Source organism: Urocitellus parryii, chromosome 5, assembly GCF_045843805.1.
Source record: "Urocitellus parryii isolate mUroPar1 chromosome 5, mUroPar1.hap1, whole genome shotgun sequence".
NCBI lineage: Eukaryota > Metazoa > Chordata > Mammalia > Rodentia > Sciuridae > Urocitellus > Urocitellus parryii.
In genome coordinates, this window is record NC_135535.1 from 8628605 (window position 1) to 8650012 (window position 21408).

The window sequence follows — 21408 nt, forward strand, 5'->3', positions numbered from 1 at the left end:
TGCTTAGCATGATGTTGTCAACATGTATCCATGTTGTAGCCACATGACAAGGGTTTTTTTTTTCTTTTTAAGGCTGCACAATTTCCACTGCATATATACATGAGTGCCATATTTTGCTCAGCCTTTCATCTGTTGGGGGGGGGGGCATCTAGGCTGCTCCCACCTCCTGGTTCCTGTGAGTAATGCTGCAGTGGCATGGGTGTGCAAATGTCCCTTCCGCATTCTGCTTTCACTCCTGCGATCCCAGTGGCTCGGGAGGCTGAGGCAGGAGGATCATGAATTCAAAGTCAGCCTCAGCAACTTAGTAAGGCACTTTGCAACTCAGAGAGAGACCCTGTCTCTCAGTAAAAATATGTAAAGAGGGCTGAGGATGTAGTTAAGAGCCCTTGGCTTCAATCCCCAGTACAAAAAAAAGCAATTATGCTTTCAGAGATTTGTTTTTAATAATGGCCTTTCATAAAATGAACCAAAAAATTAAAATGTTGTTAACGAAAGTTTACTAAGCAAACTGAATTATTTTTAGCAAAGACAAGTATCTTTTGAGAGTATGAGTCAATTTCAGCACCGAAATTTAAAACTTAAACTTGTTTATATATTATATTGATACAGAAGGAAGTGAAAGAGACCAAACTCACCTTATCACCACACCAAAACTGATTTAACTTTGAAATTGCTTAAAACAATCTTCCAACAAACATCTAGGCCATGATGGGTATCATAAAAAAATCCAAATCAAAACTACATCTATAGGGCTGCAGGTGTGGCTCAGAGTAGAGAGCTCCCCTAGCACACGTGAGGACCTGGGTTTGATCCTCAGCGCCACATAAAAATAAATTAATTAAAGATAGTGTGTCCAACTACAACTAAAAAATAAGTATTAAACAAAAAAACTACATGGATAGCCTGCCTAAGTAGAAACACAGTATCCAAATGAGCTATCCAAAAGCATGGTAAAATAACCAAGAAGCAAAAATCTGTTTATGTTGCTTTTTGGTAAGATGTCATAGTTTTTATATTTACTCCTGAGTTATACATGTCATGGAATTAAAGCTGTGTAATTTTAATGTAGTAATTATATGGCAATCAACTTCTCTACTTTGCTACAGTAGTTCTTTTAAAGTGAATATCCTCAGGAAATGATTACATTAGATACAGTAAAATAAGCCCCATTCAAAAGCAATACCATTGAAACTATTGTTTAAAACTATATACTCTAAAATCTCACTCATGCACACACACTGAAATTCAGCACAATCAATCAAAATATTAATAGTTTAGCACAGATATTTTTCATTATCAAAAGTCTATTATTTTGGGCCGGCATTGTAGCTCAGCAGTAGAGCGCTTGTCTAGCATGTGTGAAGCCCTGGATTCAATCCTCAGCACCACATAAAATAAATAAATAAATTATAAAGGTTAAAAAATCTAATATTTTTTAAGAGAGCTTTATGCATGCACGGCACCCTTAACTTCCCTTTTAACAGATCTTAATTCTACTGAAACACCACAGAAATGAAATAATTTTTTAAGGCTTCCAGAATATATAATCAAAATGTTAAATGAGGAAACAAAGTGGCATAGATCATCCAACAAGGTAATTTCAGTCCTAACACTTCAAGAATTTGCTTTCTGATCCTCAGAAAGTAACATCACGTGTGTTCTCTGGATTCCACACAGTGAAACAGCTACTCATACGGACCGATGTCAATGGATAAGAGCCATTCTAGAAATCACTTCGGAGAAAAAATAGGCTAGATCTCTGCCTCACACCACATACAAAGACAAATGCCAGTTCAAATGTAAAAAGTAAAGCAAAGAAATGAAGGATAACATATTGTGTTAGGGTAAGGAAGAAGACTGCTCTGGGTAAACAGGAAACATGGAAACCATAAAGGCTGATTTTACTACATAAAAACTTAAAAAACTTATTAGTATGAAAGTTATCCCAATGTTAGATGACAAAGACTGAAAGAAAATACTTAAAACACCTCAACAAAGGTTACTATCTAAAATCTATGAAGGGGCTGGGGATGTGGCTCAAGCGGTAGCGCGGTCGCCTGGCATGCTCGAGGCCCTGAGTTCGATCCTCAGCACCACGTACAAATAAAGATGTTGTGTCCGCCGAAGAACTAAAAAAAAAAATAAAAAATAAAAATAAAATCTATGAAGGACTCCTAAAAGCTTTAAAAAACAAAAATCTGCCAGGCATGGTGGTGCATGCCTATGATCCCATCAGGGAGGCTGAGGCAGGAGGATTGTTCAAAGTCAGCTTCAGCAACTTAGTGAAGCACTGAGCAACTCAGTAAGATTATGTCTCTAAATAAAATATAAAAAGGGGGCTGAGGATGTGGCTTAGTGATTAAGCACCCTGCATTCAATCCCCCCCAAAACCAAACAATCCAATAGGAAAATAGAAAAGTAAATAGATGATACATAAAATAAAAATAAACTAACAAAAGATAGTCCATTTCTCAATAAGCAGAAAAATGCAAAACTAAAACAGTAAAATATTATAGTGGCAAATTTTTTGGGTGGGGGTTTGGGGATTGAACCCAGGGGTGCTCACCACTGAGCCACATCCCCAGCCCCTTTTTATATTTTATTTAGAGACAGGGTCTTGCTAAGTTCCTTAGGGTCTCACTTAGTTACTAAGACTGGCTTTGAACTCACAATCCTCCTGCTTCAGCCTCCTGAGCCGCTAGAATTATAGGTATGCACCACTGCACCCAGCTACAGTGGCAAAAATTTAAAGAAAAGTATTTTATTATCATAAAAAACGTGAAAAAATAGTTATTTGTACATACTACTGATGGAGGTGAACAATGATACAGCTTTTTTGGTTTTTTTGGTACTGGGGATTGAACTCAGGGGCACATGCCCACTGAAACATATTCCCTGCTTTATTTTATTTTTATTTTTTTGTAATTTATTCAGAGACAGGGTCACTGAGTTGCTTAGCACCTCACTTTTGCTGAGACAGGCTTTGAACTCTCGATTATCCTCCTGCTCCAGCCTCCCAAACCGCTGGGATTACAGATGTGTGCCACCACGCCCGGCCTAATAAAGCTGCTTTTTTTTTTTTTCTTTTTTGGTGCTGGGGATTGAACCCAGGGCCTTGTGCATGTGAGGCAAGCACTCTACCAACTGAGCTATATCCCCAGTCCCTGATACAGATTTTTAAAAAGGCAGTTTATTAACAACTATCTTCATGTAAATCACACGTGCCCACAGATTTTATAAGTTTTATTATAAAGTACCCAGAAGACAAAATCTTCTATAGAAATAAACCTGTGTATAAAGATCTAAGAATAAAAATGTTCAATAACCCTTCAGTAGATAAATGGATTTTAAAAATGTGGCGTAAATACACATTGGAATATTACTCAGCAATAAAAGAGAATAAAATCATGGCATTTGCAGGTAAATGGATGCAGCTGGAGAAGATAATGCTAAGTGAAGTTAGCCAAACCCCCAAAAAATAAATGGCAAATGTTTTCTCTGATATAAGGTGACTGACTCATAGTGGGGTAGGGAGAGGGAGCATGGGAGGAATAGATGAACGCTAGATAGAGGGCAGAGGGGTTAGCAACGATGGTGGAATGTGATGGACATCATTATCCAAAGTACATGTATGAATAATGAATTGGTGTGAACATACTTTATATACAAACAAAGATATGAAAAAATTGTGTTCTATATGTGTAATAAAAGTTGTGATGCATTCCGCTGTCATGTATTTAAAAAATAAAAGCAATTAAAAAAAAAGAAAATGAAAAAGTAAAAAAAAAAAAAAGAATGTTTAATAAAATATTTTCTGTACGAATTGAAGAAGTGAAGGTCACCAAAAAATCTTTTAGATAGAATGTTAGTCAGCTTTTTCATTGCTGTAACCAAAAGATCTGGCCAGAAAAATTTTAAGGATGAAATTTCATTTGGGAGCTCACAGTCAGAGAGGTCTCATCCATGTACAGCTGGCTCAATTCCTCAGGGCTTGAGGTGAGGGGGAACAGCAGGGAAGAGTGTGATGGAAGGAAGCAGTTCCCATGACCATCAAAAAACAGAAAGACTCCACTTGCCAGTGAGAAGATATACCAGAACGGCATGCCCCCAAGGCCCACCTCCTCCAGCCACACACCCCCAGCCTTCAGTTACCACTCAGTTAATCCCTATCAGGGGATGGATCCACTGAAAGCTCTCACAATCATTTAATCTCTGAATGTTCTTGCACTGTCTCACACATGAGCGTTTTTTTTTATTACTTATTTTTTTATTTTTGCATTTACAGATGGACAGTAAACATTTATTTTATTTGTTCATTTTTATGTGGTGCTGAGGATTGAACCCAGTGCCTCACACGTAAAAGGCAAGCACTCTGCCACTGAGCTACAGCCCCCGCCCCTCACACATGGGCTTTTGAGGGACACCTAATATTAAAACCATGACACCATCATAACAGAAGGTGTTGCAGAAGTTTCAAAGAATAAAAGCCTTCAAAAAGTGTAAAGTCACAAAAGCAAGAATAATGTTGGGAAGTCAGGTGTGGTGGTGCACTCCTGTAATCCCAGCTACTCATGAGGATCAGGCAGGAGGATCACAAGTTTGAGGACAGCCTCAGCAACTTAGACTCCCATCTCAAAATAAAATAAAAAAGCTGGAAGTGCTGGGAGTGTGGCTCAGTGGAAGAGCACTGCTGAGTTCAATTCCTAGAACAACATACACATACACACACAGAGAAGTAAGTTGGGGGAAAAGATCCAGTTGTTGTTTTAAATATATTTAAAAAAATATTTAGGAAGACCACAAGGGGAAAGAGGGCAAAAGAGGAGTCTCACTTTCTATATCCTCATTTGCTGCTTGACTGTCTTTTGACAAGCATGTATTCCTTTTTCATTCTTTGATTTTTTGGTTGTTTTTTGGCATGGTACCAGGGACTGAACCCAAGAGTACTCTACCACTGAGCTACATCCCTGGCCCTTTTTATTTTGAGTCAGGATCTTGCTAAGTTGCAAAGACTGGCCTCAAACTTGCCATCCTTCTGCCTTAACTTCCCAAATTGCTGGAATTACAGGCATGTGCCATAATTGAAAAAAAAAAAAGAAGAAGAAGAAGAATGGGAATTTCTTAAATTATTCAGCAATGTGTCACTTTTAGGGTCTGCTGTGAACTATTCAGTTCTTAAGTCCTCCTATCCAAGATTCATTCATATTTATAAAGTACATAAATAATCAGTGGCCAGGGCTGGGGTTCTGGCTCAGCGGTAGAGCGCTTGCCTAGCACTTGGTTCGATCCTCAGCACCACATAAAAATAAACAAAATAAAGATATTTTTTTTAAAATAAGTAAATAAATAATCAGTGGCCAACTATAGTTCTAACATTAAAATAAATTAATTTTTAGGGCTGAAGATGTAGATCAAAAGTAGAACTCTTGCCTAGAATATGCAAGGCCCTGGGTTTGATACCCAGCACTGTAAAAATATTATGTAAATGAAAAACTTTTAAAACTTTGTTTCGTCAAACAAATGAACACAGCACCTTTACTCCCCAAACTCACTGAGTGGTGAGTAGGTCTACCAAGGAGTGCCCAGTGAGAAGACTCATTTCTGCTTTATACTTTAATATAGACTAGGCCCAACCCAGACAATGCATCTATGAAAGAGTCAGGCAGCAGGAGCTATGTGAACAGCAAAGCTATTATACAAAATGTTCAAGTCTGCTAGGCTATTTGAAACTCTCTGAAAGAAGCACAGGACGTATAACATAACTTTTACAGAATCTGCCCCTGGGATGTTTCCTGAAGAAGGTGATTCAGAGTAGAGGTTACCCAAGTGCGTTTTTAAAGATAAAAACTGGTTACCTTGTTTTGTTCCCCCCCACCCCCAGGGCTGAAGACCAAACTCAGAACAACTATGAATAATGAGAAAAACAACCTACTCCTTACAGGTGCGCTCTGCCACTGAGCTAAATCCTCAACCCCAAGACTGGTTTGTTTGGGAGAGGGATACCCTCTAGAGAACAGAACTTTCATCTGTGCCTAAAAATAAGCTTTAAATGCGGGCTGGGGTTCTGTCTCACTGGTAGAGCACTTGCCTAGCATGTGTGAGGGCCTGGGTTCCATTCTCAGCACTGCATATAAATACATATAATAAAGGTCCATTGACAACTAAAAATATATATTTAAAAAACAAAAAGCTTTAATGCCCTTGTCATTGTTTCCTCCAACTCCTTCTTATTCATGAGACTTTGATCTTGACAACTGTATGCAAGGATGACAGAGATCTGAGAGTACCATACTATAAAACACGGGGGGTGGGGGTGGGGGCGGGGGCACTTGCCTGGCATGTGTGAGGCACTGGGTTCAATTCTCAGCACCACATATAAATAAATAAATAAATATAATAAAGATCTATCAAAAATTTAAAAAAAAAAAAACACTTCAGTGCTGGGGATGTAGCTTACTGGCCCAGCATGCACAAGGCCCTGGGGTTCAATCCCCAGCACTGCAAAAAACCATGCCAATAAAGGAAAAAAACTCTAAAGCTAGAAGGATCTGGGTTCAAATCCTAAGTTCCACTGTAAGTTGAATTATTATGGTAAATAAGTTACCTACCCTGATTTCTGAGTAAAATGGAGAGAACATGCTGCAATGAGTGGAAATGACAGATCAAAAAGACATCTAACCAAGAACTCATGCACTGAAAGCCCCTGAACCATGGAGCTATGATTTCTATATCACAAGACCTTTGACTGGAGTGTAAGGTCGGGGAGTGGATGTAAGGCAGGAAGAAAAGCACTTAAAAGTGATTCTCCTGTCATTCCATTGGGATTCCATGTCTGGCATTCTAATTTGCTGAAGATGAATTGATTCCATCAGTTCATGCAGATGTAAGTGCATTTGACAGAATACAGCAAAGTTAGAATTTATACTGTGGGCTATTTTTAAAACTGCTAGGTTAGCAAAGTAAACTGGCTGTGAAAATATCCTGGTTTCCATTCACAACAAATACAAGACAAACCATTTTCCTTTAATGACTCTGGCCTCGTGGCTGCATAATCTCTTCTGCATAATTCATTCCTAAGGGTTTCGGAGACATAATTTTCTTAAGACAGACCAAAATTAAACTACTTTTCTAGGAAGAAAAAATGAAGAAGAGGGGTTTCCACAGATTTTTTCAATAAATTCCATGAATCACCATCCCATTAGGAGACTACAAGTCTCAAGAAAAAAATAGTAGTTCTGTCAGTACTTTAAGCCAGTCTGAAGTTTTTTTCCTTTAAAAGGGCATATGAAAAACTGGTCTGCTCTACAATACAATTTTTCAAATTCTGTGACAGAGGGAGAAAAAAAATTGACTACTCAATTTTTTTCACCAAAAAGCTATCCAGCAGACTCCAAATTTCAGGTTTAAAACCAATCACCCTTGAAAAAGTCCAAGGAGAGATCCTGTAATGTTTAAAATGTTGGCTTAATTATGTTAATTATAATTCCTGCTCCTTTAGGGAAACAATTTGTATTTAAACAATGATCAGAAGTGTAAATAACCAAATGGAATAGAATTTCAGGAAGTACTATTGAAATAAATTCAAACTTGGAATGTAGGCGCAGTCAGTTTAGTTCACTTCATAAAGACATTGCTAAGAAAAGGATGTACTATTTTACACTTTCTTTGGAAAACAACCAAAATGAATTAGTTCAATTTGGAACATCCTGAGCCTTAAAGACTTTGCAAAAGCATAATATAAATTTTGATTAGTCAAGTGTGAAAAACTACAAAGCCAACTTTCTTGTCCCTCCAGTTAGTCAGTCTATAAATAGAAGCAATGCATTAAGTGCACCAAAGCAACTGGTGAGTTCCACAATATCTCCAATGTATACATCCCAGCAAATATACTCTCAGCTTGTTGAACCAAAGTGTTTCCAAGGATCTGTGACAGAACCCTTTTTAAATAAACAGTGACTCACTGTTTGCTTTCTTCACCAGGAGGTGGAGTCTTGCCATGCCCTTCCATTACAAAATCCTCCTGTTCCACCTGCAAAGGCAAGAACCATAGGTTAGATGCATCCACTAAGTAATATGCAACTCACTCCAAAGTGCCAGGCTCTGCCTGTGCACAGGGCCATGACACTGCAGTAGCTTGGCCAGAAGCTTAGGGCCTGTGGTTTTCATTCTTCTTCACTCTCCAGATTTGCTTAAGGTATTTCTCCTTGGGTGACTAGATTTGCTGAATGAAAAAGGAATCATGTTGATTTGCACCTCATGTAACAAAGGATTTGCATCTGGAATGTAAAAGAAAGACTATGAATCAATGAGAAAAACAACCTACTCAAAAAGTCTGCAAAATAACTAAATAGGAGTTCCACTGAGACTTATGCATATGAAAAGACGCTTAATCTCATGTCAGTCAGGAAAATGCAAACTGAAATCACAAAGAGAGATCATTTTGCAACCACCAGGTTGGCTAAAATGAAAAAGTCTAGCAATAGCAAGCACTGGCCAAGCAACAGCAGCTCTCACCCACTCCCAACAGGAGGGAAAAATTGGTACAATTACTTTGAAAACAGTTTTTGCCATTCCCTGCTACATAGCAACATGTACTTACTATACAAATTTCTTCCTATTTTTTCAAGGTTTTTTTTTTAAGTTGTAGATTGACACAATACATTCATTTTATTTATTTATTTTTATGTGATGCTGAGGATCGAACCCAGTGCCTCACATGTGTTGGGCAAGCGTTCTACCACTGAGCTACAACCATAGCCTTACTATACAAATTTCTAACTGTATTTCTAGCTATCTACTCTAAAGATGCTTTTGCACATATGCAAATATATTTATAGCAGTATTATTTTAACAGAAAAAAATAAAGAACTATCCATCAACAGTGAAATAGACAAATAGGCTCTGATGCTCTCAGGCGACAGAATGCTATGCTACATGAAAAATGAATGAACTACAGCTACATGCTTCAACCTGGATGAGTTACAAAAAGTTAACACTGAGTGAAAGAAACAAGACACAAAAGAATACAGTCATCCCAGGCTGGGGATGTGGCTCAGTGATAGAACACTTACCTGGTATGTGTGAAGCCCAACACTGTCAAAACAAAACAACACAAAAACAACAACAAAGTTATCCCTTGGTATCACAGAGGACTGGTTTAAGGACAACTTCCTTCCCTATGGGTATCAAAATTCACTGACACTCAAGTCCTTTATAAAAAAGAAACAACACATGCATATAACCCATGTGCACCCTCTGTGTACTTTAACTCACCTCTAGATTTTCTATAATATCTTATATAATGTAAATGCTACGTAAAAAGTTCTTACACTGTGTTATTTAAGGAATGATAACAAGGAAAAAAGTCTGAACATGCTCAGTATAGGTGTAATTTTTTTTTCCCCCTGAATGGCCATTGTAGGTATAGGTAGAAGTCCAATATGCTATCCACTGAGCCACAGAGCCAGCTGTAGTTTTTTTTTTCTTTTTTTCTGAATATTTCTATCTATGGTTGAGTAAGTCTATCCATGGATGTGGAACTCACAGAAGGGAGAAGGCTGACTCTACAAATACAATATAATTTCATTAATATAGAGCTCAAATATATACATTTTAAATCACATACAGCATAAGCACCCCTAATCTGGAAATCCAATCAGAGCATTTCGATTTCAGATTTTCAGATTAGGGATGGTTCAATCTGTGAAGTCTATGCAAATATTTCAAAATCTCAAACCCTCAAACTGGAAACACTTCCAATTCCAGGAATTAAGACAAGGGACACTCAGTGTGTGTGTGTGTGTGTGTGTGTGTGTAGACAAATCTATGTGTAGATGGCCATAAAAATGGAAAAGTTTAATACAACATTTAGGTAGTAACTGACTTACGGTGGGAGGGGATATGATGAGGGAGGAAATTCACTCAGGGAGGAGTACATGGAGAGTTCTGAGGTATAGTTACGTTCTATCTGTTGGTCTCTACAATAGGTGTTGTTTTCTTCATAACTGTATATAGATATATGTGATATAGATGGTATATACAGATATATGTATATGGCTTATATAAATTTTCAAAGGAAAGAGAACCATTTTACTATTCCAGAAATTTACTGGTCTATAAAGAAAGATAAGTGACAGAAATAAAGTCACCTCTACAAATAGGTTTAACAGCCCTATGAAAACTCCCCCAAAAGGTGTAATGTTAAAAATCAAATAGATGTATTCAAGGATATAGATGGACTATTCCCCACTAAGAAAAATAAAGTCCATTTCTTTTCTTTTTTTGGTACTGGAAATTGAATATAGAGGCACTTTACCACTGAGCTATATACCCTTGGCCCTTTCAAATTTTTAACTTTGAGACAGGGCCTCACGAAGTTGCTGGGGCTGGGATTACACCAGCAAAACAGTCCATTTTTCACAAGACCGAATGATCTAGAAGACAGACAAGAGCACCACAGATACACACCATGATGGCATCCAAACAAAAGAAATAGCTTCCCAGGAATACTATCCTCTCCACCGTTCATCACGTCTCAGAAATGAGAGGAGATGAAATATTGGTAAGAGAAGCTATTTCTGAAAAAGAACAGAAAAATGAGAAGTTTATTTTATGTCCAATAAAAAGAGAAAATAGCAGAAGGAGAAGCAAGAATAATAAAAGATATACAGGGCATATACGGTGAAATTCAAAACAAGCTTGACTTTTCTTTCTTTCTCATGGACTTCCTGATTCTATAGCCCACAGGGCTTTGCCAAGGAGAGAAAAGATTCATTCTCCCACCCTAAATTTACAGAGTTCTAAGAACTTGGACCTGGGGCTGTAGCTCAGGGCATAGAGCACTTGCCAAGCATGTGACAAACCTGTGTTCAATCCCCAGCACCACAAAAATAAATAAATAAAAATAAAGTAAAACCTCTAGATGAGAAAAGAGGGAAGAGGTGACAATGTTATAGAGAGAGACTTAGAAAGAGCCAGAGATGCTCTACATCTGGATCTGAGTTGTAGTTACAACAATATGTACATAATTTTCTAAAAAATCATTATCATTGAGTTGTACATTTTATGCCTTTAATCATACAAATGTCCTATTTTAATTTGGAAAAAATAAAATGAAAATTGTTTAAAACGTATTAAGTGTCTTGGAACTTTAAGTGTAAACCATTTTCTCAAAGACAAGAATGTCAGGGAGCATGGTAGCACATGCCTACAATCCCAGCTGCTTGATGGGGAGTGAAACAGAAGGATCTCAAGTTCAAGGCCAGCCTGGTCAACTTAGCAAGGCACTATCTCAAAATAAAATGAAAAGCCTGGGGCTGTAGCTCAGTGGTAGAGTATGTGCCTAGAACATGCAAAGCCCTTGATTTAATCTTCAATACCACAAAAGCAAAAAACAAAAACCAAGAATACCTATATTCCAAATTGTATACATCATGAAATTTTCTTGATCCTTCTTCTTTAGGTCACCTCCAACGAAAGAGTTCTGAATTGTGTGCCTTGATCTGTTTACTAGTAAAATAATAAAAAGGGATTTACCTATAATTTAAAAAAAATGGGGGATGGTGCTGGGGATCCAATCCAGGACCTTTCACATGCTAAGCAAGCACTCTACTACTGAGCTACATACCCAGCTTCAAGAACCTCCTGATCAGCTCCCAGATCTTAACTCCAGCTCTCCTATTCTATTTGGATGGTCCAACAGGTCCAAAATGAAACGTTATCTTAGTCCCCAAATGTCCTCTATTTACATCCCTATTTCTGTGAATGATACCACCATTTACTAAAGTCCTCTAACAAAAATACCTATCATTGATCTAAATCCTCTGCTTTTTCTCATTAACCCCACATTTACTGACTCCCTACATGCTACAGCTTCTATCTCATAAACAGCTCTCATATCGCTGACTCCTTCTCAACTGCCAGCTACTCTAAATGTCATTATTACCAAAGTCTTCTCACTGGTCTTTGTGCTTCTGGGTCCCATCCCACTTTAATCCATTCTCCAAACCACTTACATTTATAAATATACTTTGCAAAATGCAAATATGATTGCATTTACTTCTCTGCTCAAAATTCTTCAAGGGTACTCTGTCACCTTCAAGGCTCACTGCCTTCTAGAAACAGGTGCAGGGAAGCATTGCAGGGTAGATGTTCAGGCAAGGGGAGGATCAGAGGAGGGAGTGCCTGATGTCAGGAGAGCTTTCTAGAAAGGAAACTCTGAAATCAGTTTTGAAGGCTGAGGAAAAGTTCACCCCAAACACCAGATAAAGAAGTGGTAAGAATTCAGCTCTTCTGCCTCCCTCAAGCTTTCGGAATCCCTGGTGCCACACACTGCCTGCCCTACAGCCCTCCTCCACGCCTCATCTTTTGCAGGGGATTGATTCCAAGACACCACCCACCCATGGGGGATACCCATGTCCTCAGATGCTCAGATCCCTTATATAAAATACTACAATGTTTCAATATAATCTATATACATCCTTGCACACATTTAAATCATCTAGATGATCTCTAATCATCTCTTGATTACTTATAATATTTGATACAATGTAAATAAAATACTATACAAACAGTTATACTATATCACTTAGGAGATAAGGACAACAACTAAAGTATGTAATGTTCAGTATAGATGCAGTTTGTCCCCCCAATATTTTCAATCCACGGTTAATTGAATCCATGGGTTTGAAACCTAAAGATACAGAGTGCTGACTCTAGTTTTCCCTCTTCTTTTTGGAGGTAGGGAGTACTAGGGATTTGATTGACCCAGAAGCACTGTACCATTGAGCTACATCCCCAACCCTTTTTATTTTTTATTTTGAGACAGGGTCTTTAGCAAGATGAGGTAGGCCTAGAACTCAAGCTCCTTCTATTTCCAATTCCCGAAACACTGTAATTACAGGCCCACCACTGGCGCAGCCATAATGCTTCCGCTTGCCAAGACCCCTTAGTATACTCTCTCCCTTCCACTCCACATAAATTCAAATTCCTACTTTATTTTAAATGCTAATCAAATGTTTTTCCCAAACACTATCTCTTTTGCCAGGATTCATACCTTTTTCTACTCTCTATCAACTCAGAAGGCAATAAAAACAGTTCAGAAAGGTCACTGCTCCTTATTGCCATCTCCTGGGTTTTGTTTGTTTTTGTGTTTGTTTATAAGAGATGGGTCTCCCTATATTGCCCAGGCTGGCTTCAAACTCATGGTGCTCCTTCCTTCATCTCCTCCACAATGTGCACTACACCACCATCAGCCCATTCTTCTTTTGAAATTTTTATTAGTTATTGATGGACCTTTATTTATTTGTTTATATGTGGTACTAAAAATTGAACCCAGTGCCTTGTACATGTTAGGCAAGTGCTCTACCACTGAGCCACAGCCCCAACCCCCATCCCATTTTTCTTAAATCCACTTCCAATTCCTCTGCTTTTTAATTTCTCTTTTCCACAAACTTCTTGTATACATGCACTTGACTTGATGATCTAATCACTCCTCTCTCTCGATTCATTTTCAGGATCGACACTTATCTTTATAAAATGTCCAGCTTACCTTTCTCCCAAAGTCATTCAGTAAGTGTTTATTGAGCACATATTCCTGAGTTACACGCTGTGTTGATGTTATGATGAAAGCAGCCTCAGCCCTCCCCAAACTTAAGAGGTAAGTGGGAGAGAAAACAAGAAGCAGGAGATAACAATGCAGTGTAAGAATCTGATGGCACAACCCAAGGAGAGCACTTCACTGAGCCTCAAGGTATCTGACACTCTTTAGACCTGCCCCAGACAAGCGGTCCATCTCCATCCCATTTCAGCTAGGGAAAGGGCAGACCAGGCTCTGGACCTCACCACCAATCCATACTGCTTCACCTGGAGGTCCACACGTCCTGAAATCCAGCTTTGACCACAACCACCTTTTCTGCTTCCTCCTTGAAACCTTAATCAGACTCTGCAAGGAGTCCTTAAGGTAACCTTCAGATCCTCACCTGACAGGTGGGCCAGTGAGTTGCCCAAGCAAATCCCTAGGTTTGCTTCCCAATCCACTTGTTCTTGGCCTCCCTGCACCTTGCTCTGTCTCCAGACTTCAGAGCACCGCTGGACAAGGCTATGCAACTGGCTCCTTCACAATGTAAACCTGTTACTTCCTCTCAACACTCCCACTTCAGAACCTCTGCCTAGAAGGCCCTTCTTCCCCATCGGGTCATTGTCCTGAACTTCTAACTGACCTTGACACATGGCTTCAAAGTTGCCTCTTCTAGAAAGTGTCTTCTAGCACTTCCTCCTCTGCCCCTTCCTGGCTTCCACAGCAGTGCTCCACAGGCCTCCCCTCCCGCTGCCACACTCTGTTCACCTACTTCCCCACCTGAGGTGGCCAGGTAACAGAAACAATGTAACCTTTGTCTGTGTACTGTAGAAGAGAACACAGCCAGACTAATTTCCAAATGCCTTCTCTGTACTAAGCAGTGGGGCGAAGATCTGAATGATCCACTGACCTTCCCAACCAGGTCCCTCACTATTCCCCAGTACCTTTCTAGTCTTCTCACACTCCCCAAACCCACGCACTAGGCATCCAGCTGAGGCTCCCTCAGACAACAACAAGGACCATCCTGACAGCCTCTCTCACACAGGCCTCTCTTTTGTTCTTCTGGTGACTGCGTTACAAACCTGCATCTTCATTGCTCTCTGCAAGGTGAAAAACGTCCCTTGTGTCCTAAACTCATGACCCACACTATCCTGCCTCCTCTGGGACCCTCCTATCTAAAGAAATCTTCCATTTCTCTCCCTTTCCAATAATACCATCTCCTCAACATATTTTGCAATCTCTCCTATTCTGAAAAATTAGCCATGGCCTTCTATTACTCCAAATAGACTGCTTTGAACCCTTCCCTTTACCACCCAAATTCTTAAAAGAGCAGGTTACACCCCACTGCTTCTATATTCTGATAAAAAAAATTACTTGAATTTATATGAAGGTAACAGAGAGAGCGCCAGGCTGGACACAGCTCAGGGAGCATTCGCAAGGCCCTGCTGTGTGTGCATGCCCATCACCACCCCCCCCCCACCAATTTTATATACATACATAATACATACATACACACACACACATACACACACACACACACACACACACACGAGATTTTAATTTTTCCCTTTGTTTTCTCTTACATACAAGATTTTAAAAGTAAAAAAAACAAACAAACCTGCCTCCCACTCATCTTCCAATGTGACTGGCTGGTCTTCTTCAAATCAATATTCAGCTTACACAATGCTATTATTAAGTAAATAATATGTACATATGCACCATATTGAATGGTATAGTTTAATTTCCTTTCCTGTAAATAAATTACCTTTCTTGTATAATTTTTAATTTTTCTTGGAAGTTCCTCTTCTCATTCTTTTTCTTTCTTTTTTTTCTTCCTTTTTTTTGCTTAGTGTTTATTTTTATTTTTCACTAGTTTATCTTCAGATGTTCCCAGCAGAGCTAGAAGTATCTTTTTTTTTTAATTTTTTTTAATATTTATTTTTTAGGTCTCGGCGGACACAACATCTTTATTTGTATGTGGTGCTGAGGATCGAACCCGGGCCGCTCGCATGCCAGGCGAGCGCGCTACCGCTTGAGCCACATCCCCAGCCCCTAGAAGTATCTTTTTAATCAGGCCAAACATCTCAGGGGATCTGCTAGTGTCCTGAGTGGAACATTCCTTGGGCTGGTCTCCTATTCCATCTTGGCCTGTTTGCACCCTAGGTTGCTAAATCACTGCTGTCTTCTCCTTCATTTCTGAAATTCCCCCTCTCTCCTTTGCTGGATTATCTGTCTCTCAAACCTTTTCTTTTCTTTTTAATGGTTTACTCCCTGGTCAAGGTGGAACACATATTCCAGTGATCTCCTGATTAAAGATATACGGACAGATAATTTGAGCCCCTGAATGAATGAAATGTCCTTATTTTATCTGCACACATAATAAACTCACAGAACTTTTCAAACCCACATACTTAACTGAATACAGAAATTCAAGTTAGTGAATGTTTCCCCAAAACATATCTTTTGCTAAGGTCCTGGGGACTGAACCCAGGGGCACTCTACCTCTGAGCTACATGGCCCCTACACACACTTTTTTTTTTGAGATAGGGTCTTGCTAAATTGCCAAGTGGACCCTGAACTTGCAATCCCCCTGTCCCAGCCTCCCAAGTAGTTGGGGTCATAGCCTCACATAAGATGTTTGATAAAGATTTACTAACTGGTGATTCTGTTTCTCTTCCTCCTGCTTCCTATGCACAATTCTCCCAGGTCCTATTCCTGGACCCATCTCTTCAGATTCTGCCACAGCAATTTAATCTGAAGTCATAACTTAAACTATCAAATCTTGAGTGATTTCTAATTCTGTACTTCCAGCCCGACCTATCCTGTCTCCAGCACTGTATTTTCACTTGACAGATCCCGGTCATACAGACAGTATACCAGCAACCCAAACACCACAGGTGAGAAAGAATCCTCCTATTCACTCCAGAACTTGCTTTTTTGTTTATGGGTCCTACTTTTGACAGGAACACCCCATCTTCCTAGTCTCAGCTTGACAACTTGATGTCACCCTTCATATCTCCTTTTCTTCAATATCAAATAAACTACTAAATCCTATCCCTTTTATAAATGGCATATTTTTCCAATGGCCTCCTCTATTCTAGGTGCTGGAATTTAAAAAGAAAGAATACATACTTTCTGAAAGCTGAAAAGTTAATTAATACATTGGATGGCAGAATCATGTTCAAAATGGTTTTAACAGGAGCCAGGGCTATTGGCTTATGCCTGTAATCCCAGCTATCTCAAAATTACCAAAAAAAAAAAAAAAAAAAGAGGGAGAGTGGAACTGCGGGTGGGAGCTCAGTGGTAGAGTGCTACTGGGTTTGATCCTCAGAACTACAAAAAAGGGGTGGGGGTTCCAGCAGACTAAGAGAAAGGTAGAAGCTCCTAAAATTTTTTAAATTGAAGTATAATTCACAAAGTGGAAAATACTCAGGTGTAAAAATTGATTGACTGTTTGATGGTACTAGAGATGGAACCCTGGGCCTCCTACATGCTAGGCAAGCACTCCGCCACTGAGTTACATTACCAGTCTTTCTTAAATTTTTATTTTACAACTGGTCTTTTGCCCAGGCTGGCCTCAAAATTGTAATCCTTCTTACACCATCAGAGGCTGGATAGTCCCATCAATGGCTGTCTGCAGGCTGGAAAGCTGGGGAAACCAGCAGCTGCTCAGTCCAAAAAGCTGGGTGCCTTAAAACAACAGACACCCATGATACATCCTCAGTCCCATTCTGAGTCTCTGAAAGGCCCCTGGAGCCTTGGCGTGAGTCCATATTCAAACAGAACCAGCAGCCAGTCAATCTTTATCAAACATCTCAGCCTCCAGAACAGCGGGGATTACAGGTGTGTTCCACTGAGCCCAGCTAGCTTTTTTACATTCTTCATGGTGTCATCTGATTAGAAGTGCAAAATTTTTAAATGAAGTTCAATTGAACAAGTGTTCTCATTTATCATTAGTGCTTTTGAATCTACCAAGAAATTTTCATAGTCTTCATACAACTGTGAAAACATCTGTTAGGTTGTTTCCCAAAGGTTTTACAGTTGTAGCCCTCACATTAGATCCATGGTCCATTTCAAATTACTTCTTTTTTTATTTGTTTGTTTCTACCAGAATTGAACCCAGGGGCACATCCCCAGCCCATTTTTATTTAGAGACAGGGCTCACTAAATTGCTTAGGGCCTCACTAAGTTGCTGAGGCTGGCTTTGAACTCACGATCGTCCCTCCTCAGCCTATTGAGACACTGGAATTATAGGCGTGTGCCAACGTACCCAGCTCAAATTAAGTTTTGTGTATAATATGTCACATGGTGGTCATGATCCATGCATTTCCATATGGTTATATAATCTGACAACCTCCCCTCAAAAGACATTAGTCTTTAGACAATTTTTTCTAATTGTTAAGTCTTTTCATTAGGTTCAAAAGAATTGATGTGTAACTACAGAAGGGGCAAGACCAGCATTACAGTAGTGTATTGGACAATGTGATTAGATTCTGAGGTAAAAAGACTTTTTTTTTTTTTTTTTGGTGCTGGGGATTAACCTAGAGTCTTGCATACACTAAGCTCAGGATTTATGACTGAGCTACATCCTTAGCCCAAGAAGCATTTCTTGGTTAGTAACAGAACCACAGATTTGGACTGGGAATGTGGTTCAGTTCTAGAGCACTTGCCTAGCGTGTATGAGGCCCTGGATTTGATCCCATCATTGAGAGAAAAAAAAGAAGAAAGAAATTAATTTAGCTGACACATCCTTTGAAGATGATTTTGACTGGTCAAAAAGAAGTAGAGTGCAGTATACAGCTTCCATGAAGTCCCTCAGAGGAAGGGATAAGTTCTTTCCTTTTTCCCATGTGGCATGCAGATATGATGGGGCTGGAGCTCCCATTACATAACAAGGTGGAGGCAACACATGAAGATGAAAGAACAAACAGAAGTCACCAGCCACTGAAAGGGCCACGCATCCTGGACGACCCGGCCAGGCTGTTAAGAGCTAAGAACTGTCTTCATGTATTAGAGCCGTTTACAGAAGAGGTAGTAATTTTTATCCTACCTTATTCTAGAAGGCAGGAACAAGACAAAATGCCTTAAGATACAAAAAGTATGAAGTAACAAACAGCACAGGCAAGGCCCTGGGTTGGATCCTCAGCATCACATAAAAATAATTAATAATGATGTTGTATCCAACTACAACTAAAAAATATTTTTAAAAAGACAAATTGGAAGCAAATATTGTCTTTTTAAAAATATTTATTTACCACTGAGCCACAACCCCGACCCCTAATTTGTCTCTTTTCTTAAGGAAATAAAACGAATGTAGAGTGAAGGGTTGAGGACCCCTGTGTGGGCTGTCTAAAGTCTGTATCTGCCTCACTCTCTCCCCACTCCCCATTCTCCACTGCTATTCTGGTTTTCAACCCAGGGTCTCACACATGGTAGATACTCTACCACTAAGCCGCACCTCCAGCTCTTCCTCATCTCTTAAAGGATGCTTAAACAACACAATGGTTCTTCATCCACTGACTGCCCCCCAATGCCACTGTAGTATGCCTACAATCTGCATAGGAATCACATGGGCTGCTTACAAAGAAATTATAGATCCCAGGACCCCAACTCTTGAGATTCTGTTTCAGTAGATCCAAGGTGGAGCCTGAGCATCTTCATCTTAAAAAGCATATAAAGTGCAAATCACGACCATAAACGAGTCAGGCACGGATGCATGTCTTTAATTCTTGGTAGGCTGAGGTAAGAGGATTGCAAGTTTGAGGCCAGCCTCAGCAATTTAACAAAACCCTGACTCAAAATTTAAAAACAAAACCAAACAAAAACCCCACAATTTTAAAGGGCTGGGATATAGCTCAGTGGTAAAGCACCCCTGGATTCAATCCCCAGTATAAAAATAAAACAAAACAAAAACACAAAAATAAACAGAAAAAAAAAATCCACAATGAGGTAGCATTTCCCATTCACAAGAATGGCTAAAATAAAAAACAGAAATAACAAGTGTTGGTGAAGACAAAGGACCAAGAGGAAACCTCACATATTTCTGGTGGGAATCTAAAATGGTGTGGCCATTTGGAAAACAGTTTGGGCAGTTCCTCAAGAAGTTAAACATAGGGGCTGGCACCTGCCTCGCACATATGAGCACTGGGTTTGATCCTCAGGACCACATAAAAATAAATAAAGATATTGTGTCTATCTATAACTAAAAAATACTTAGGAAAAAAAAAAGTTAAATGTAAACCATACGGCCAGCAATTCCACTCTTAGGTATGTAACCAAGAGAAATGAAAATATATATTCAAACAAAAATTTGTACAACAATGTTCACAGCAGCATTATTCATATTAGACAAAAGTATAAACAACTCAAATATACATCATCTGATTAATGGATAAACAAAATATGGTATATCCAGCCACAGTGGAATACTAGTCAGCCACAAAAAGGAATGAAGTACTGATATGTGCTAAACATGAAAACATCTGCTAAGGGAAAGAAGGCTCACACTGAATTCTAAAACACATGTTGTATGAGTCTACATATATGAAATGTCCAAAACTGGCAATTCCAGAGCCTGGTGAGGTGGTACACATCTATAATCCCAGAGACATGGGAGGCTGAGGCAAAATAGCAATTTTGAGGCCAACCTCAACAACTTACCAAGATCCTCAAAAATTTAGTAAGACACTATCTCAAAATAAAAAAATAAGGATTAGGGAGGTATCTCAGTAGTAAAGAGCCCCTGGGTTCAATCTCCAGGATGAAAATGAAAAAAAAAAAAAACCAATAACAAAAATCCCTGGCAATTCTATACAAACAGAAAGTTGATTAGTGATTGAATTCCAGGAGAAAGGAAACTGGAGTGACTATTAATGGATATAGAGAGATTTTATGACTAGAAATGGTTGTACAACTCTGTGATTAAAAAAATTGAACTATATACTTTAAATGGATAAATGTGTGTGTCTGTGTGTGTGTGCACTCAGAATTTACCCAAGGCTTTGCACAAGCTAAGCACATGATTTACCACTGAGATATATATACCCCTGGCAAATGGGTAAATTTTATGGTATATGAAATATCCTCCCCCCCCCTTTTTTTTTTTTTTTTGGTGGTGCTGGGGATTAGAACCCAGGCCCTTGTGCATTCGAAGGAAACACTATGCCAACTGAGCTATATTCCCACCCAATTTTTCCCCTTTTTGCTATGTTGCCCAGGCTGGCCTCCAACCTGGGATCAAGTGATGCTCTTGTCTCAGCCTCCAGAGAGCTGGACTCCAGGTGTGCACCAGTGAAGTGTACTTTAATGAAGCTACTTTAAAAAGTAAAGATCCAGGTGCAGGGGCACCTACCCATGATCCCAGCTACTCAAGATGTCAAGTCAGGATGATTGCGTGTTCAAAGCAGCTTATGCAATGTAGCAAGATTCTGTCTAAAAATATAAAGGGCTGGCTATGTTGCTCAGTGGTAAAGTAGGCCCTGGATTCGATTCCCAGTACAAGAAGAAAGAGAGAGAGAGAGAAGAGAAAAAAAGAGGAGAGCAGGGAGGAAAGGAAAGGAAAACACCTAAGATAATTTTTATGAATATTAAAGTCTAACACACAAACAAATAGTTCCAGTTGGGCCTTTTCTCACTTCCCAGGCCTCATCTATTCCTATGTGTTAAGAACTCCCAATGTACACCTGGTCTCCTAAGCTCCAAAATGCCTGCTAAATATTTTTACTGTGAGTGCCTGCAGGCACTTTCAAAATCCAAACCCTCCATCCCCAGTTAAAAACAATAATGGGCTGAGGATGTAGCTCAATAGTAGAGCATTTTCCTAGTGCGTGTGA

The 21408-nt window shown here is 39.3% G+C and overlaps 1 protein-coding gene across 1 annotated transcript in view; it reads right to left on the reverse strand.

The window, feature by feature from the left end:
* Positions 1-21408, reverse strand: part of Tnrc6b (trinucleotide repeat containing adaptor 6B) — a 186935-nt gene that overhangs the window by 141808 nt on the left and 23719 nt on the right. Inside the window, exon 4 of the mRNA XM_077798936.1 lies at positions 7962-8029. Coding sequence (XP_077655062.1) covers positions 7962-8029 — 68 coding nt within the window. The remainder of the gene's footprint in view (positions 1-7961; positions 8030-21408) is intronic.